At 34.8% G+C, this 19084-nt stretch overlaps 1 protein-coding gene across 2 annotated transcripts in view; it reads right to left on the reverse strand.

The window, feature by feature from the left end:
• The window catches only part of CDKAL1 (CDK5 regulatory subunit associated protein 1 like 1), a 647858-nt gene that overhangs the window by 451110 nt on the left and 177664 nt on the right, over positions 1 to 19084 (reverse strand). For both annotated transcript variants that reach the window (XM_051970620.1, XM_051970619.1), the window contains exon 8: positions 15120 to 15240. In XM_051970620.1, coding sequence (XP_051826580.1) covers positions 15120 to 15240 — 121 coding nt within the window. The remainder of the gene's footprint in view (positions 1 to 15119; positions 15241 to 19084) is intronic.

Genomic DNA, 19084 nt, shown 5'->3' on the forward strand with positions numbered 1-19084 from the left:
TTCAGAGAGAGCCAGAGAGAGGGAGAGAAGGAGAGAGGGAAAGAACACAATTATTTGACACTTCATGCGTGCATTAAGAATAGAATAATTGGGAGAACTTGAAAGAAAGGAGACATTGATCTTCCTCCTTGCTCTGAAAGAAGATATAGCATTTATGAAGCATCTCCTGGGGATCAGGCAATGTGCTAAGTGCTGGGGATACAAAGAAAGTTTCTTCTTTTTGTTGTTGTTGTCCTTGTTATCAAGGAGCTCACAGTGTAGTTAGGGAGTCAACATGCAAGTAATTCATAAAACAAAACAACAACAAAGAAAGAAAGATGGAGTAGTGGTCTTCTTGGCACAGGGGAGATTAGGGAGGAACAAGAAAGGCCACAACAGGAAGGATATGATGTGAATCTTGAAGGACGTCAGGTTTGCCAGGAGAAAGAGACCAATAGGGAAAGATCTACAGGAATGAAGAACAGGCTGTTTTGGGGCAGAAAGTTGAAGAAAGACCAAACACAATTTGAAAGGCAGCCAGTCTCTGCCTACTGACTCAACATATCCTGGTTTTCCTGTTGGGTGAGACTTACATCAGGTAAGATACATCATTCACAGTAGGAAAGCTCATTCCTACCTTGTATAATCTGGAATACTAAAATCTGTATAACTTCTCTGATTTCTATTTGCTATCTGCTTAAATAAACCTGTTTAATTGCTATTCACTATTTGTAATGGCATTTTGTACATTTGGTTGGAAGGTATCAAACCTTAGGATTATAAATTCAGAGTACTTTTTTCATCTTTAAGGAAAGCATGGTGAACCAAAAAATAATTTATCTTAAACTAATAAAATTTAGGGTAACAGATACATTTAATTCAAGTCCAGTACTCCTTCTCAAAGGAGATATGAGTGGTCAGGCTAATCATTCTAATCACTTTCTCCCCTAAAGGCAAGAATCTTGTTTGAAAAAAAGGAGAACCAGATTACAGAAACAGAATTTTTCTACAAATTGAATTCAGATAAACTATGTCAACAATAAAAATACAAATAAGCTACATGAGTAACTCATACTTCTACATTGATTCATATTAGTTTTCTAGTATTGTGAGAAGGAAAAAAAAAAGCTTGAATCAGAAGAATGTGGAATTTATTTTTTTCTTCTCAAAGCTAACATATGACAAAAAACTGACAGATACTGCTATTGCTATGGCTATTTTGAATTAAATGCTAAATGCTGCTAAAATATTTAAAGTACTCTGTGAGAAAATTGTGTTATTATAATCCAAAACAAAATACATTTTCCTTTACAAGTTACCATGTAGAGGGAAGCATACAATTTTCACTTGTTTCCCTTTCTTATAGTTTTCCTTTTTTCTGATACTTCTTTCACAACGTGATTAATATAGAAATGTTTAATGTGACTGCCTATGTTTAACGTATATCAGATTGCTTATTATCTTGGGGAGGGGATTTGGAGCTCAAAAATCTTATAAAAATGAATGCTAATATGTTCAAAGGGCTATCAACTGTACATTCTCTTTCATCCAGCAGTGTATCTTATATCCCAAAGAGATCTTAAAGGAGGAAAAGGGACCCACATGTGCAAAAATGTTTGTGGAAGCCCTTTTTGTAGTGGCAAGAAACTGGAAACTGAGTGATGCCCATCAGTTGGAGAATGGCTAAATAAGTTACAGTATATGAATGTTAGAGAATATTATTGTTCTGTAAGAAACGACCAACAGGATGATTTCAGAGAGGCATGGAAGGACTGATATGAATTGATACTAAGTGAAATGAGCAGAACCAGGAGATCATTATACATGGCAACAACAAGATTATACAATGATCAATTCTGAAGGACATGGATCTTTTCAACAATGAGATGATTCAGGCCAGTTCCAATAGACTTGTGATGGACACAGCCATTTGCATCCAAAGAGAGGAATGTGGGAATTGAGTTTGGATCACAACATAGCATTTTCCCTCTTCTTCTTGTTGTTTGCTTGCATTTTGTTGTCATTTTTTTTCCCTTTTTGATCTGATTTTTCTTGTGCAGCACGATAATTGTATAAATATGTAAACATATATTGGATTTAAAACATTTTGTAACATATTTAACATATATTGAATTACTTGCCACATAGGGGAAGGTGTGGAAGATAGGAAAGGGAAATTTGGAAAACAAGGTTTTGCAAGGGTTAATGCCGAAAAATTATCCATGCATATATTTTGAAAATAAAAAGCTTTAATAAAAAATGAATGTTGAAAACTAAAAACTAAACTAAAATAAAATGTTTTAAAAAATGTTACCATGTTATACAGTCAATATGGGTATAGAAATCTATCATACTCTGCAGGATAAAAGGAGGCAAATAGGATATGGGAAAGGGAGAGGGAGATAAACAAGAGGGCATAATGTGGAAGGAAGTGATCAGTAGCAAAACACTTTTGAGGGTGGACGGGGAGAAAGACGAGAATAGAACAAATGGAAGAAAATATATCCAACAATAGCAATTATAAAAAAGCATTTTGAAGCAAGCTTCTCTGATAAGGCCTAATTTCTCAAACATAGAGGGAACTGAGTCAAATTTATAAAAAATAAAAGCTATGCCCCAATTGGCAAATGATCAAAAATTTATGCCCAAAAGGGTATATTCATATAAATTCATTCATATTTTTTATCCTAATAATACCACTACTAAGTCTGAATTCCAAAAGAAATTTTTAAAAAAATAAGCAAAAAGATCTATATGTACAAAAATATTTGTAGCTGCTTTCCTCTCAAGATAAAATACTGGAAATTGAAGGGATGTCCATCAACTGAGGAATAGCTGAATAAATTGTGGTGTATGATTGTCATGGAATATGGAGGAAAATCCTCCATAAACTGAAACAAAGTAAAATGTACTGTATACAAAGTAATAGCAATGTTCTGGAATGATAAGATGTAAATGACTTTTCTATTCTCAGCAATACAATGATCCATGACTATTCTGAAGGACTTATAATGAAAAATCCTATCCATAACCAGAGAAGAAACTGATTGTGTCTGAATACAGATTGAATCATACTTTCTCTCTTTTTTAAATTTATTTTTCATGAGGGTTTCTTTTATTGAGATGGAAGATCTATGTTTTCTTTCACAACATGACTTTTATGGAAATGTTTTTGCATAAATTCACATATGATTTCTTAATGAGGGCTGGGACTGAGGATAAGGGAGAGAATCTAGAACTCAAAAGTTTTTTTTTTTAATTGTTTTAAATGTAATTAGAAAAAAGCATTAAATAAAAACATTTGTCAGCAAAAGAAAAAAAAGTTACCATGTTCACTTCTTTTGTTTTAGTTACCTGACAGTGAAAGACTAGATGGATTTTTAAACAGGATGAAGTATAAGCAATCTGTCAGAGTCAACTAGTAAGCAACTGAATTGATAGATCAAAAACTCTATTTAACATAAGTCAAATCCAATGGAAGAAACCCCAGATTAAGTTCCAAAAAAATCTGTATCAGGAAGTCAGATGACAAATGCCTTGGGTATGAGAATATTAGAAAATGCAAACATCTATGTTTTCCTTTTTCACTGGGTCCCTTGTGAAACCTTGTCTTTCTTCCAGACCCATCTCTCCAATATGTTTTCCCCTATTCAGAGCTGCCTCTGAGTTTCCCACATTATGAGATGCTGTAGCAGCACTATCCAAGCAAGTTGTCTTCTCCAGCAGATGTCACCAGCCCTGCATATCACTCTAGTACAGACTCTCATCAACCTCATGCTTGAATTTCTATGTAATCTCATGAAATCCTTCCTAATACTAGTCTTTCCCAGCACTAATAGATTCGGCATATGATACAGATATGACTATATAATGTAACTTAAAGATTATATATTCATGTAGCTTCCCTGATCAGGAAACTGTAATAATGGTAAAAAAATAACATTAATAATAAAAATGGAATTTTCTGTCTTCCTTTACTAAAATAAGTGTTTCATCCTTGTTGTCATAATAACACAGAAATAAACATAAATACTAATGCAAATTCAATATAATTTATTCAAAGCTTCATTAAATTTTCTTACTCAGTTTTGCAAAATTTAATTTGTAACTTCATATCCTCAAAATAATATGGCAAAATTATCTAAAATATTTAAATGCAACATGTAAAAAAAATTATATTTGAACAATCTCAAGTTTTTGTTAGAAGGATAATTACAACTTTTACAACAAGATGATCACAGAAATAGGTATAATTACTTCAAAGGATTAAAATGTTAGAACCAACTAATATCAACTCACAGGCATTTATTAAATGCCTACTATATGTCAGGGACTGTGCTAAGTACAAGAGACACAAAGAAAAACAAAACAGTCCCTGCAGTCAAGGAGATTATTCTTTAGTCAAGGCAGAAAACAGACAAGATATACTGCCACACAAAAAATAAAGGGAAATATATAGAAGATAACCTTACTGGGGAAGGTACTTAGGGGCAATAGAGAATCAGAAAAAATTTCCTGAAGAAGAAAGATTTCTGAACTAAGTCTTGATGGAACAGAAATTCTGAAAGACAAGAGAGAAGAAGGGAATGCAAATTCTATCTCATACAACAACTTCTAGTTGTTTAACACTAGGTGAAGAACTCTATTTGCCTCAATTTCTTCAATTGTAAAATGAGAATAGTAATAATAGTCCCTACCTCCTAGTGTGGTTGTAAGGATTAAAAAAGATAATATCTGTAAGGTCCTTAACACTGGCATGAGGGTTAGCAAGACAAATGCTCAGTCACATAAAGAGCAACGGGAAGGTCAGTTTGGCTGGACTGAAGAATATGAGAGAAGTGATGTATAAGGCAGAAATTTACATTGGAGCCAGAGTGTGAAAAGATTTAAATGAATGAAACAAGAATCAATTCAAAGTATGGCAATAATAGGGCCAGAACTGCATGTTAGGGAAGTCATTCAGGAAATTGTGCAGAGGGTAATCTGGAAGGATACTCAAAGCAGGGACATCAAATATGAGACTTTTGTAAAAGTTTATGCAATTGTTAATGAAGGCATCATTGGGAGGAGTATTTACTAAAGAGAAAAAAGGATGTAAAAGATATAATAATAATAATTACATGATTTATATAGCATTTTAAAGTTTGCACAATGCTGTGTATGTTTTTTCATACGATCCTCATAACCACACTGGGAAGCAGGTGCTATTAAAATCTCCATTTTAAAGATAAAAAACCTGAGGCAGAAAGTAGTAAAATACATTCCCAGGGTTCTCAGCACTATGACTGTTTGAGGTAGGATTTGAACTAAGATTTTCTTCACTCCAGGTCTAATATTTTATCTACCTAGCAAGTTTTAGAACTAAATCTGGCATCTGATTAGATAGATATATGGGAGAAAGGAGAGTGAGAAACCAAGGATAATGTCATGATTATAACACTGGGAGACTAGTAGGATGAAGACGTCATCAACACAAACATGGAAGAACAGAAGGTTTTGGAAGATAACTAGTTCTGCTTTGAACATATTAGCCTTGAGATGACTAGAAAACAACCAGTGAGAAATACTCATTAAATATTTGGAAATAAATGATTATAAGTGACAATAAAAAGAAAGACTAGCAAAGATGAGACAGTTTAGAGGAGAACCAAGGAAAAACAGGAACACAGTAATATAAAGAGAAGAGTAAATATGAATGTGTACAAAGTATAAAGCTGTTTGCAAGGGACTTTACTAGCAGCTGGACGGCTCAGAAAAGGCTCCATGCAGAAGATGGTGCCTACTAAGCTCCATGTAGGAGGGGAAGATCAATTTTGTGAAGTCCCACTATTCATAAACGTTCCTACTCCAGGAATTGATCATTCTGCATGATAAAAATAAACATTTCCCACCTTGCCTGCATGATTTCATCATGCCCTCACAAGGAAGAACCTTCCTTTCTACCCCCCCCCCCTTACAGCTTCTTTATAAATGTTGTGCCCCAATTACATGCTGAGCTCTTTAAGGGCAGGGACTCTCCCATTTCTTTCTTTGTCCACCTAGCATTTAGCACACTGTCTGGAACATAGCGGATGCTTAATAAATGTTTACTAATTATTGATAAGATAACAATAAAGAAGTGCAGTCCAAGAATGGAGGATAACCAATATGAAAGGGAAAAGACAGAAGAGAGTGTGTTTCAAGTGAGGAACCAAGAGAAAACTTAGGCAGATTGTATGTTGTGGGAGAGGAAGTAATATCCACTAAGATTTTAAGTTAGAGCTGAATTGTGTAGGTCTCTTCCAAGTAGAGGGAATGATTTTTCCTCAGTATCTTAAGGAAAAATCATTTAGCAGCATATGGAATAGGCTGGAGTAGGAAGAATGCATGAAATAGGGAGGCCAATTAGGGAGTTATTATAATAATCTAGGCAAGAAGTAATAAGAGCCTCAACTGAGGTAGTAACTATATGACTGGACAGAAGGGGGACTGTTAGAATCCTTACAAGCTGTTAACTCATTAGAGTTGATAGAGACAATAATTATCTAATTTAGCATGGTTCAGTATGATTGATCTGATCTTACAAGGAGATGTTATGGGCCAGAACTTGAAACAAGGTACTAAGTGGAACTGATAGAAACAATGCCTGTGTTCACACCTTTAGAGAGCTCATATAAGCAAGAAGCTCTTAGGTCCACAGAGCACTCTGGGACAGACAAAGAGGCACTCCGGACAGACACAGAGCACTTTGGGAGATAGAGAAGCTCACAAGCCCACTCTTGGAGGTAGAGTCAGATTCATTCCATTTTCCACCTTTGTGCTGGCTGGAGGCTGAAGAACAAATCTTTAGATTTGGAGACATTTAGAGGGAGCTCTTGGAACCAAGCAGAGAGATAGGCCACCAAGAAAACTAACAGGGCTATTTTATAGGAAGCAATAAAAGATCTGAACTTTTACCAGCTGGCTGCATTTGGAGTGATTATTACTCTGAACTGAAACTAAAGCTGCCTCCAGAAAATCTCCCCAAGAAACCTGCTCTCCCACAGAGAGCAATCACATTATTTTAAAGAAGAGAACACCACATTTTGGCACCCTGAACGTGGGACTGATAGGACTCTGATCTCAGGGGAAAAGTCTCCTCAACCCAGAAATTAGGGTGAGTACAACAAAGAAATTTTGTTAAAAGGGTTAAAGTAGAATTTCAGCTAAGATGGGACAGATGTTTAGAAACAGCCTTCTGTTTCTGTTCAAGGAAAATGTTTAGAGAGCATTGTCAAGGTTATGGAAAGCCAAGGTTTGATTATAATTTTGGAGCAGATCACTGAACTTTTAGAAACTGTAAAGCACATATATCCTTGGTTCTCTATGGAAAAAGAATTGGATCTAGACGAGTGGAAATTAATCAGAGAGCAACTGGGTGAATACAATTCTAATCGAAACTCAATGGAGTGGAAATTAGAAGGAGATGATCTTTTGTCAATTGTGCAATAAAAATGCAATTTTCAAAGACATACTTAATACATATAATTTAATACAACTGGCTTTAGGAAATTATTTAAGTGTTAGAATGAAGAAAAAGAAGAAAGAGCAAGAAGGGGAGGTGCCAACTAAACTAGGTGAAAAGGAGGAAGAATCAGATAAGAATGGAGTTAAATACAATTCTGAGTGTGATACTTCACAGAAGGAGAAATTAGATCATTCCACATCTCATGACCCTCCCTCCTCAATTAACCCTTCATGGGTGGAGGAAGAAGGGAGAGGGAGAGAGGCAAAAATACAATCAGCATCTCCTGTGAAGCAGAATATGACAAGATTAGAAAAGACATTAATTAAGGCAAAAAATGAAGGAGAAGCTATATCTGATTTTATAAATGCATATCCTGTGATTGAAAAGCTTGACTCTTCAGGTCAAAAAGAGAGAAAATACACTCCTTTTAATTTGGAAAAAATTAAAGATTTGAAAAAGGGTTGCACTCTTTATGGGGCTACATCCTCTTATGTTAAGCTGTTACTAGATAGTTTGTCTTATGAAATCTTAAGCCCGAATGATTGGAAATCCATAACTAGAACATGTTTACAACCTGGACAGAATTTGTTGTGGCTTTCGGAGTTTCATGAATTATGTAGGATTCAAGCCCAACGCAATAGGCAAACAGGAGTTCTTGGACAAATCACTTTTGACCAACTAGCTGGTGAAGGTCAGTATGCAGAGAATTCAGAACAGATTTATTATTCCCATTATGAGCAAATTTTTAAGGCTGCAATAAAAGCTTGGGGGTCCCTCCCAGGACAAAAAGATTGAGGGGAAGCCTTCACAAAAATAGAGCAAGGTCCCAATGAACCTTTTGCAGATTTTGTGGGACGTTTGCAAACAGCTGTAATAAGAACCATTGGAGATAATGCAGCTACAGAAATAATGACCAGACATCTGGCTAAGGAAACTGCCAATGAAGTTTGCAAAAGAATTATATGGGGACTAGACAAAGATGCTCCTTTAGAGGAGATCATAAGGTGCTGTGCCACAGTGGGCACAAATGCTTATTATAACCAGACTATGATGAATATGGGAAGACAGAGTCCCTCTTGACAAGGGACTTCTAGAGAAAATCGTCAATGTTTTCAGTGTGGAAAAGTTGAATATTTGAGAGCTCAGTGTAGATATAGAGATAGAGTGACAGGACAGGGTGAGAGAAAACCCAAAATCCCATGTCCAAAATGCAACCGAGGCTTTCACTAGGCCTCTGAATGTAGAGTGACCCAGAGAAATGAGAGGCAGGGCCCAGCCCCAAGATATCAATCAAAAGACAGGTGGGGCATGATGGCAGCTGAGGTTACACCCAGAAAGTCTTTAGAAGGTCAGGACTCTGATGTGATCAATCAGCCTAAAAATAATCACATGGCAGGAAAAGATTACAGTTGGGGAGAATACAGGCCTTTTAACCCAATTGGGCAGTGTCCAGTGCAAAACAGCTCCAATATAATTACCAGATGATGAGGAGAAATCCCAAAAGTGGTAAGTAGAAGGGAATTAGATAGGTTAACTGCTTGGGAGAAAGGGTTTGCTTTTATTTTTACAGATGGAAAAGGAATCAGATGAGTGCCAATGAGCCATATTCGCCTTGTCCATCAGAGAGAAACAGAAAAAGAGAAAAACCTCAAAACAAAGGAGAAGATTTAAGAAACATCTGACACTGAAAGAGCATGGCTGACAATGAGACTGTTAAAAGAACTTTAAAATCTTCAGCTTTCAGTTCTTGAAAACCAGCAGGAATCATTGAATTCCCTAAGATGAAAAATTGTTGATGAGACTATTGCAGTACTTCAAAGCTTGCAGGAATTATTGGATTCCTGGCACATGAATTAATGGATAATGGATTCTTTTTGGACTATTTCTAGGACTTATGGGCATGTGTAAATTCTCATGTTGATTCATGTGATTTGTTACATCACTACTAGCCTGTGTTATATGGCTATGTGCTTATATATTTTATGTAATTATGTGTAATGTCTCCCATATTGATGGATTTATGTATACTTGTTCCAAGTGAGCCCTTTAGAAACCCGCTAATCTGATTTGATTTCCTATTTCTTTGGTATTTTCATCTCCCTTCCTAAGATGTCAAGGAGGGTGTGACCACCTTCTTTTTATGGTGTTTTCACTTCTTTTTTTGAGCAGTCAGGGAAGGCATGATCACCTTCTTTTTGGGGTTCTCATCTCCTTGAGAAGTCAGGGAGGTCATGACCACCTTATGTTCCAAAACAAAAGAAAGCGGGAGATGTTAGAATCCTTACAAGCTGTTAAGTCATTAAAGTTGATATAGAGACAATAATTATCTAATTTAGCATGGTTCAGTATGATTGATCTGATCTTACAAGGAGATGTTATGGGCCAGAATTTGAAACAAGGTACTAAGTGGAAATGATAGAAACAATGCTTGTGTTCACACCTTTAGAGAGCTTATAAGCAAGAAGCTCTTAGGACCACAGAGCACTCTGGGAGGAAACCCATAATCTCACTCTCGGAGATGGAGTCAGATTCATTCCATTTTCCACCTTTGTGCTGGATGGAGGCTGAAGGACAAACCTTTGGATTTGGAGACATTCAGAGAGAGCTCTTAGAATCAAGGAGAGAGAGATAGGCCTCTAAGAAAACTAACCAGGCTATTTTGGAGGAAGTCTGAACTTTTAACACCTGGCTGCATTTGGAGTGATTATTACTCTGAACTGAAACTAAAGCTGCCTTCAGAAAACCTCCCCAAGAAACCTGCTCATAGAGAGAACCATCATATTATTTTAAAGAAGAGAACACCACAGGGAACAGATATGAGAGCTACTATAAAGATAGAAATAGGAAATTTTAGCAACTGACTGAATAAAAGGTTATATAAAGGTTAGGGAGGAGTCCAAAACAAGGCCAAAATCATAAATCTGAGACCCTGAGAGAAAGGAAGAAAGAGGAAGACTAAGAAAAATCATTAGGTTTGACAATTATAAATATTCCCTTTGGCTAATTCAAGATTAACAAAATCTAATTGTGTTTTAAGTTCTTAAAGTTTAATATTCTCAAAGTAATAATTATTATTACAGGATAATTTCCTGCTTTGGAAATCACTGTGTAGTATTGTCTTTCTTTGATAATACAAGATTTTTTCCATACCTGCAGGGAGCTGCAAACACAAATTCTCATTATATATTCTTGTTTTCCCAGAGTTTGTCTCAAACTCATAAAGAGAGGGGGTGAGGGGGCAAGGAGAAATTACATCTAAGAGTTCAAAAGAATGCTGTTACAATAATTTATGCCCTACCAAAAACTTTTTTTAAAAAGCCTTTAAAATTTAATCTTGTGTATAAGTCAGTGTGTATATATAGTCTCCCACAATAGAAATAAGTTCCTGGAAGGCAGGAACTATTTCATATTTGCATTTGTATACAAAGTACAGTATCTGGCATATAAGAAATACTTAATTATTTGTGGTTTGGCTGCTGATTGAAAATGAGCTGGTCCCATATGCCAAAATACATAAGTAAATAAAATAGAAAGAGATTAGGTAAGATATCTAAGTATTAGAACAATAGACTTTCAAATTTAAAAGGAAATTCAGAAGACAGCTAATGTAAATTAACCAAGAAGTCTCTGTACAATCCTGCAAACAACTGGTCTTTGAGTCTCTCATTGAGAATCTCTAGTAATAAACATATTTAACATGTATTGGTCTACTTACCATTTAGGGAAGGGGGTGGGAGTAAGGAGGGGAAAAATTGGAACGAAATGTTTTGCAATTGTCAATGTTGAAAAATTACCCGTGCATTTATCTTGTAAATAAAAAGCTACAATAAAAAAGAGAGAGAGAATCTCTAGTAAGAGCAAATATTCTAAGACTAACAATTTTGACATTGTTAATTGTTAGCCCTAATTGTTAGCAAGTTATTCTTTGTACCAAATAGAAATATATTTCTTTGCAACTTCCTTCCATTCCTTCTATTTAAGTCCTTCAAAGTTAAGAAGAATGAATCTAATCCTACTTTTACACTGCAAAAATTTAAAAATTTGGAAGATGACAATAATGTTATCCCCAAATTACCTTGTCTCAACTACTAGTACTTTTAATCAATCTTGTACAGGATGGGTGCAGGACTCTTTAGCATTCTGGTTTTGCCCTTGAATATGATAATAGCTTTCCAATGTCCTTCCTATAATATTATGTCAGATTTGAAGATAAGACTCAAAATGTGGTTTCACAAGAGAAAAGTCCAAACATCAGAAGAAGCACTAATATGACAGGATATTATACCTCTCAGTGTAATTTAAAGTCACATTAACTTTCCTAACTGCTGTTATCAACACTGCTGAATCAGTTCAAGCGTGCAAGCCATTAAAACTCCTACATCATTTTTCAGCAAGCATGAGAAATGATGTCAAAAGATTTGCTGAAATTTAGGTAGCATGTCTACAGCATTATTCTGATTTACTAAGTTTAGTGATTCTATCAATGAAGAAAAAGAAAAGTGGCTATTTTGCCATGAACTGTTCTTGATGAAGCTATCATTTATCAAATTTCTTTGTGTACTACAAATTTAATCCTCTTTGTCTTTCCTTTTTTTCTAATTGGAACCATCATGTTCCAAACACTGTACAACTCTTGTATTCTGTTTCACCTTTCAAAGATCACTAATTGTGGTTCAGAAATCCCCTACTACTTTTCTTTCCACTTCATATTTGTCATTCCTGTTCCATTTTCCCTGGTCAAAAGATCATTCTTCACCTTGGAAAAAAAACAGAAGTAAAGTAAGAGTTGAATAGTTTAACTTTCTCATCACCTTTCATTACAATATAATGCAATACAATACAGTAAAACTTTACTAAGGGCCTGCTATGTGTCAGATACTGTGGTAAATGTGGGGGGATACAAACAAAAAATAGGAAGTTCCTAACTGGAAGGAGCATACACTTTTCTATCAGGGGAAGACAATACACAAAAGCTGAAAAGTAGAAGGTGAGCACAAGACACATGATGGATGTGTAGAGTTATGATGATGGTGGAATCAAATTCAAGGAGTATAACTGGTGGGAAATGGCTGTTTTTGCTCTATCCTCTAGCCCTCCAATGAGAGGGGAAGAGGCAACTAAAGATACTAATGCAATCAGTAGAGTAATGAGTTTCTTGGCAAAGAGCTTTTCCTGAAGGCATAATAAAAGTGAAGTTAAATGCAAGGAATGGAGCTTATTGCTATAACTATGTATAGTTATTATGGAATAGGTAAGATTATTTTCATAATCTCCTGTATAACGAGGCAGTTTTAAACTGCCTTTAGTCTAATCCTTTGTACATGCATAGTGGAGGGAAAAAAGAAAGGTCTTTATGCTAAATTCTATCTTTATCAATTGAATCAGATCTTTCTGTGCTTTATTATTCCCGATCCTTTTTTTTCAGAAAGACTTTTCAGATTTGTGGGCAAGTCCTTTTCTACCTTACTAAAACCATTTCTATTTTTTTCTTTAAAACTCTATTCTTGAAAACACCTCATTGCTTTAATATTGCTTAATTATTCAAAATATTAGGCCACTACCTCCGACTGAATATGGGACTTTGTATTTAAAGCAGGAGGCAATAGGAAACATTGGAGTTTACTGAGCAAGGGAATGGTAAGGCCAGATGAGTGTTTAAGGAATATCATTTTGGCAACTGTGTGGAGGATAGATGAGAGAAGGGACAGACTTGAGGCAGGAATAAATAATTAGTAATAGTAATAAGAACAAGTAATGAGTAATTAATAAGCTACTGTAATCATCCAGGTAAGAGGTGCTAAGGGCCGAAATGAGAAGACACCTATGCGAGCAGAGAAAAAGGGGGCAGGTACAAGAAATGCAGTACAATTAGAACTGGGAATGCTTCAAAAGAAAACAAATATATGTGTGCATGTGCACCCACCACCACCACCACCACCACCCTATACAATGTGAAAAACAAAAAGTGGAGAATGACTCAAGTGAATGAAAGAACAATGGTAATCACCAAAGAAATTGAAGTTTGGAAAAGGAGTGAGTTATGGAACAGGAATTGGGGAATAACATGAATTCTACTTTGGATATGATGAATTTGAGATGTATATAGAATTGTTCTAAACATAAACTAGGAAGTTGATAATGATAGAAGAGAGCCAGAAATATAGTTCTTAGAGTCACTGACTTAGAGGTAACAGTGAACACAAGAAATCTGGTAGGGCCCCCAAGAAAGTAAAGAGAAAGAAGAAATGAAGGGCTTAGGGAACACCTACCTTTTGTGAGGGACCTAAGTGAAGATATAGCAAAACAGAATGAGAAGTGGTCAGACAAGTAGAAAGAGAACCAGAAGAAAATAAGGTCTTTACAGAAAGGAATATCAAGGAAGAAAAGGTAAACAATAATGTCAATTTTACACAGAGATCAAACAAGAGGAAATCTGAAACTAAGCCATCAGATTTGACAATCTAAAAATTATTTCACTAAGAAGTTTTAGCTAAACAAGACTGAAAAGCAAATCTTAAGATCCTTGGAAATGAGTGATATATGTAGACATATATTTTTCTAGGACTTTGGCTGTAAAAGACAGGAAAGATAGCAAAATAATAGCTTAAGAGTCAAGAAAAGGCTTCTTACAGGAAGTGACACCCAGTAAAGTGGGCTATAAAAGATCATCAGGCAAGTAGGAGTTAAAAAAAAAAAAAAAAAGATAAATTCCACTGAGTATATTTGCCTTAGAAACCACAATACTCATCAGTAAGTTTTATTGAGTCACGGCTCAGTAAAAATATTATAGCACTGACCATAATACTGGGGAAGAGAAAAGAGTATGTAAGTCAAACCTTTCTTGGTAAGAAGGAAGAGATGGAAGGAGAAGAAACAAAAGGGCAAGCAAAATGATTTTTCTGCACTAGTAAGAGATAATGAAAATGTTGCTCTAGTGAGTGGCCTATTCTTATGAAATGGGAAATTGTTGTCCTAGTTTATGATACCAAGAACAAGGGCAAGACATGAAACATTTCTAATAATGATTAAATTATGAAATGGATTATTTTCTCTTAGGTTCTACTTTCATGTTATACCTTCAAGGGAGAGTAATAATTTTAAAATATTAACTAAAATATTCTGAAGTAAAACAAGGTATGTTCTGAATAAGGAAAAGTGAGAGTCTAATATAACTTCAGATCTACAGAGCTAAAAAAATATTTTATTCACTTATAATGCTTTCATTAATTCAAAACTCATTAACTATATTTTTAAAAGCACACAGTACTGCTAATCAATATTCAAAGCACAAGAGAATAAATTGAATAATGTTTAATAGTAATATACTACAAATAGACAAAGATGAAGATGTATTCATATTTCATAAAAAATAAAATGTTCAAACACTTTACTTTCAAAGATACTGTATCTATATTATGATAAATAGTGAATGACAATGATAATATTAGTTTCAAAATTGCAGAAATTCACTACTTAGGTACAGTTTATGCTACATAACAAAAATTTTCCAAAAGAGTATTATTAAATACTTTAGTAATTTTGCAGATTTTTCCTCCCATAAAATATTCAATTACTCTAATACTACATGCTTGGGAAAAAATGATATTGAATTCATGGATGTTTCTGAATATGAGTAATGTTGAAAGGATCTTACCCTGTATTGATAGAAATTATTTCTATCAGTGGATTTTTTCTTATCTTAGGCAAATCCAAACGAGCTCCCCCCAAACGTTTTCCATTGGATTTCTTTTGACCCAGGAGTCTCACAGAGTGACCTTCAAAAGAAGCACATAAAAAGATACTAAAATGAGACACATAAATTCACTTTAATTTACAATTCCTAACAAATATATTAAGTGTTTGTAATTATGTCAATGTTTGTTGTACATATGTTATGCTAATACATGTTTTAATGTTTGTAAGACTTTTAGGATACTCTGTATTTAACTCTCTTTTTAAAAGAGGGAAAGACCATAGCAAAACTATGATATGTCATTTCCTTCATTATATTATTTAATGAAAAAATCTTCCTTAAGCAAGAGTCTGAATATGTGTCGTTTCCATAATTTCCATTTTGTACTGCTTAGACTGAAGGAAAAGACTGAGTGGTAACTTCATATTTTTTTTTTTTGAAAATGCAAGGAATTCTTTCTTTTATTTTTTAATTATTTACTTGATATTCTATTTTATTCCCAGTTACATATTTAAAAGAAAACAATTTTGGGCTCCAAATTCACTTGTTCCCTGCCCCACACCTCATTGAGAAAACAAGCATTAGATACAGATATACAAAACATTTCCATATTAGTCATGTTGTAAAAAAGAAAACAGTCAAAACACCAAACAAGAAAGACATAGAAAAAATCTTTTTAAAAGTATACTTCAATTTTCATTCACATTTTCTAAGAATTCTTTCTCTAGAGATGGATACCATTTTTCATCACAAGTCCTTCAGAAGTGTTTTAGATCACAGGTATTGCTGAAAAAAAGCTAAGTCATTCACAATTGATCATCATACATTATTGCTATTACTATTTACTACCTTTCCCTGGTTTTGCTCAACTCACTTTGCAACAGTTCATGTCAATTTTTCTTATAACACAATAGTATTCCATCACAATCATATTCCATAACTTGTTTAGCTATTCCCTGATGGGCATCCTCTCAATTTCCAACTATTCACCAGTAGAAAAAGCTGTTTGGAATATTTTTGTACATGTAAGTCCATCCTTCCTTTCTTATCTCTTTGAGATACAGACCCAGTAATGCTATTGCTTGTTTTATGCATAGCTTTATAGACCTTTGGGTATCTTTCCAAATACTTCTACCAAATCAATGGATCAATTCAAAAGACTACCAATAGTGCATTGTTAGTGTTTTAATTTTCTCTTTTTATGATTTTCTTACATCATTCTCATTTCTTTCCCCAATTTACCCTCTGTCTCTTTTATTTGATTTTTATAATTCTTCTGAACTCTTTGAGGAATTCTTTATAAGGCCTGGGATCAATTCATTTTTTTCTTTGAAACTCTGAAGGTAGCTATTTTAATTTTTTTGTCTTCTACATTTGTGCCTCTATCTTCTCTGTCACCATTCTAACTTTCTATGGTCGGGTTCTTCTTTTTTGTTGTCTCATTTTCTAGCTTTGACATGACTTTATGTTAAAGTTGGGCTCTGCATTATGCAACTATTCCCAAAAGGTTATCAAACTTTACATACCCTTTGATCCAGCTGTGTCTCTACTAGGCCAGTTTCCCAAAAAGATCAGGTAAAAGGGAAAAGGAATCATGTGTACAAAAAATGTTTGTAGCACCTCTTGGAAATGGAATGGATGACCATTGGTTAGAGAATGGCTAAGTAAGTTTTGGTATATGTATATTATATAGAATATACTGTTCTATAAAAAATGATCAGTAGGTTGATTTTAGAGAGGCCTGGAGAGAATCACATGAACTGATGTCTAAGGGAAATGAGTAGAACCAGGAGATCATTACACACAGCAACAAGAAGACTATAGGATGATCAATTCTGATAGACGTGGCTCTTTTCAACAATGAGATGATTCAGGCCTGTTCCAATGATCTTGTGATGAAGAGAGCCATCTGTACCCAGAGAGAGAACTGGGGCCTGAATATGGATCCCAACATAATATTTTCACTTTTTTTGTTGTTGATGGCTGGCATTTTGTTTTCTTTCTCATTTGTTTTTCCTTTTTGATCTAATTTTTCTTGTGCAGCATGATACTTATGGAAATATGTATAGCAGATCTTAGACACTTAACACTGCCTAGCTGTGTGACCCTGGACAGGAGGGAGGGAGGGAGAGAGAGAGAGAGAGAGAGAGAGAGAGAGAGAGAGAGAGAGAGAGAGAAAGAAAGAAAGAAAGAAAGAAAGAAAGAAAGAAAGAAAGAAAGAAAGAAAGAAAGAAAGAAAGAAAGAAAGAAAGAAAGAAAGAAAGAAAGAAAGAAAGAAAATGCCTAATTGCACCAATCTGCAAAGCAAAAATAAAAAAACTTGTATGCTAAAAAAATTTAAGAATGAAAATTCAAATATAAAACTAACCAAAAAAGAATTATTAAAATTATTTTTAATTGCAAAGCTTATAAAGGATACAAGATGCTAACCCACTGTACAAGTGTTATACAAGCTATTGCTTCACATTTAAGGACAGAGGTTAAATGAATAAACCAACCATGGTATCCTAATTAAAAGGACAAGATAATCTGTCCCTGACACTTCAATAAAGTGAGAATCCTTACAGCTAATAGTGGTTGGGGCACTGGATTCTCTGAAAGAAATCTGTTAAGGCTGCTAAATGAAATGAAGTAGTTATGACCAACAAAATAGAGTTCAAAATATTTTCTCTAATGCTCAAAATCTCTCAAATGTCTCTAAAAGGGACACTATACACTAGAGATCAAGCAACTTCAGCTGTGTCCATGGCCCACAATACTAGGAATGCAAAAGAAAGTTACAAATTCAATAAGCTAATATTTAACCAGAGCTCACTCAGCATCTTGAATCCTATCACCAAGCATGATACCACAAGACTTATACACTAGGAATTCAAATCACAGGCTCATAATAAATGCTATCCCATAAGCCAGAAACACATTAGCAGTATTCTGTGCTACAGAAAAATAGCTATATAAGAATGGATAAACAGAGAAAAGGAACAGGACTGTATCTCAACTCCATATAACAGCATTTGCCATCAACTCTATATAACAGCATTTGCCATCACCTCCTTTAGAGGATCAGTGATTTAAGCTCCAAATAAATCACCTCAGCTGCCACAACAGCAATGATCACTGCTGGGACAGGGAACTGAGAAACAGACAAAGGAGATATTAATCAGGGGGAAGTGGTACTTTCCAAGCCTGAAGGGGAAAGTTCAGCATCCAGCTATAGACAGTTTTTCCCAAAAAAAAAAAGCTAGTTGGGGCAGAGACTCAGGCTGGTGAACTGCACAGTGAAGAAAGATTGACACCTTGACGTCCAATCCCCAGGGAAACTACCAGCAGAAGAGGAAGGGGGGGGGAGCAAACTGAACAATAAAGAAAAACAAGGGGGGGTAAGACTGAAATTATCAATGATTCCATGGAGAAGGAAATTCAAAAATCTTAACTATAAAGAGATAGATCAACAGGGAAAACATTCAAAGCAAAAGAAAATATGGGCTCTAGATCTATTAAATAAATTCAGTCATCTATGAATAAATCCTGCAAAACAAAGAAAAAGGATTCAACAACTGATGAGACTGAAGACTCTGAATTATTTTTATTAAAGTTTTTTATTTTCAAAAGATATGAATGGACAATTTTCCAACATTGTCCAACAAAACCAAGTTCCTCCCCTTCCCTCAACCCTTCCCTAGACAGCAAGCAATCCAATATATGTTAAACATGCAATTCTTCCATACATGTTTCCATAAGTATTGTGCTGCACAAGAAAAATCAGAACAAAAAGGAAAAAAATGAGAAAGAAAGCAAAATGCAAGCAAACAACAAAAAAAGTGAAAATACTATGTTGTGATCCACACTCAGTTCCCACAAAGACTCTGAATTTTAAAGTGAACATGGAATCTGCGTAGTTTAAAAGAGCATTGAGACTTGAGAGA

This window comes from Antechinus flavipes, chromosome 1, assembly GCF_016432865.1.
Source record: "Antechinus flavipes isolate AdamAnt ecotype Samford, QLD, Australia chromosome 1, AdamAnt_v2, whole genome shotgun sequence".
Classification (NCBI taxonomy): domain Eukaryota; kingdom Metazoa; phylum Chordata; class Mammalia; order Dasyuromorphia; family Dasyuridae; genus Antechinus; species Antechinus flavipes.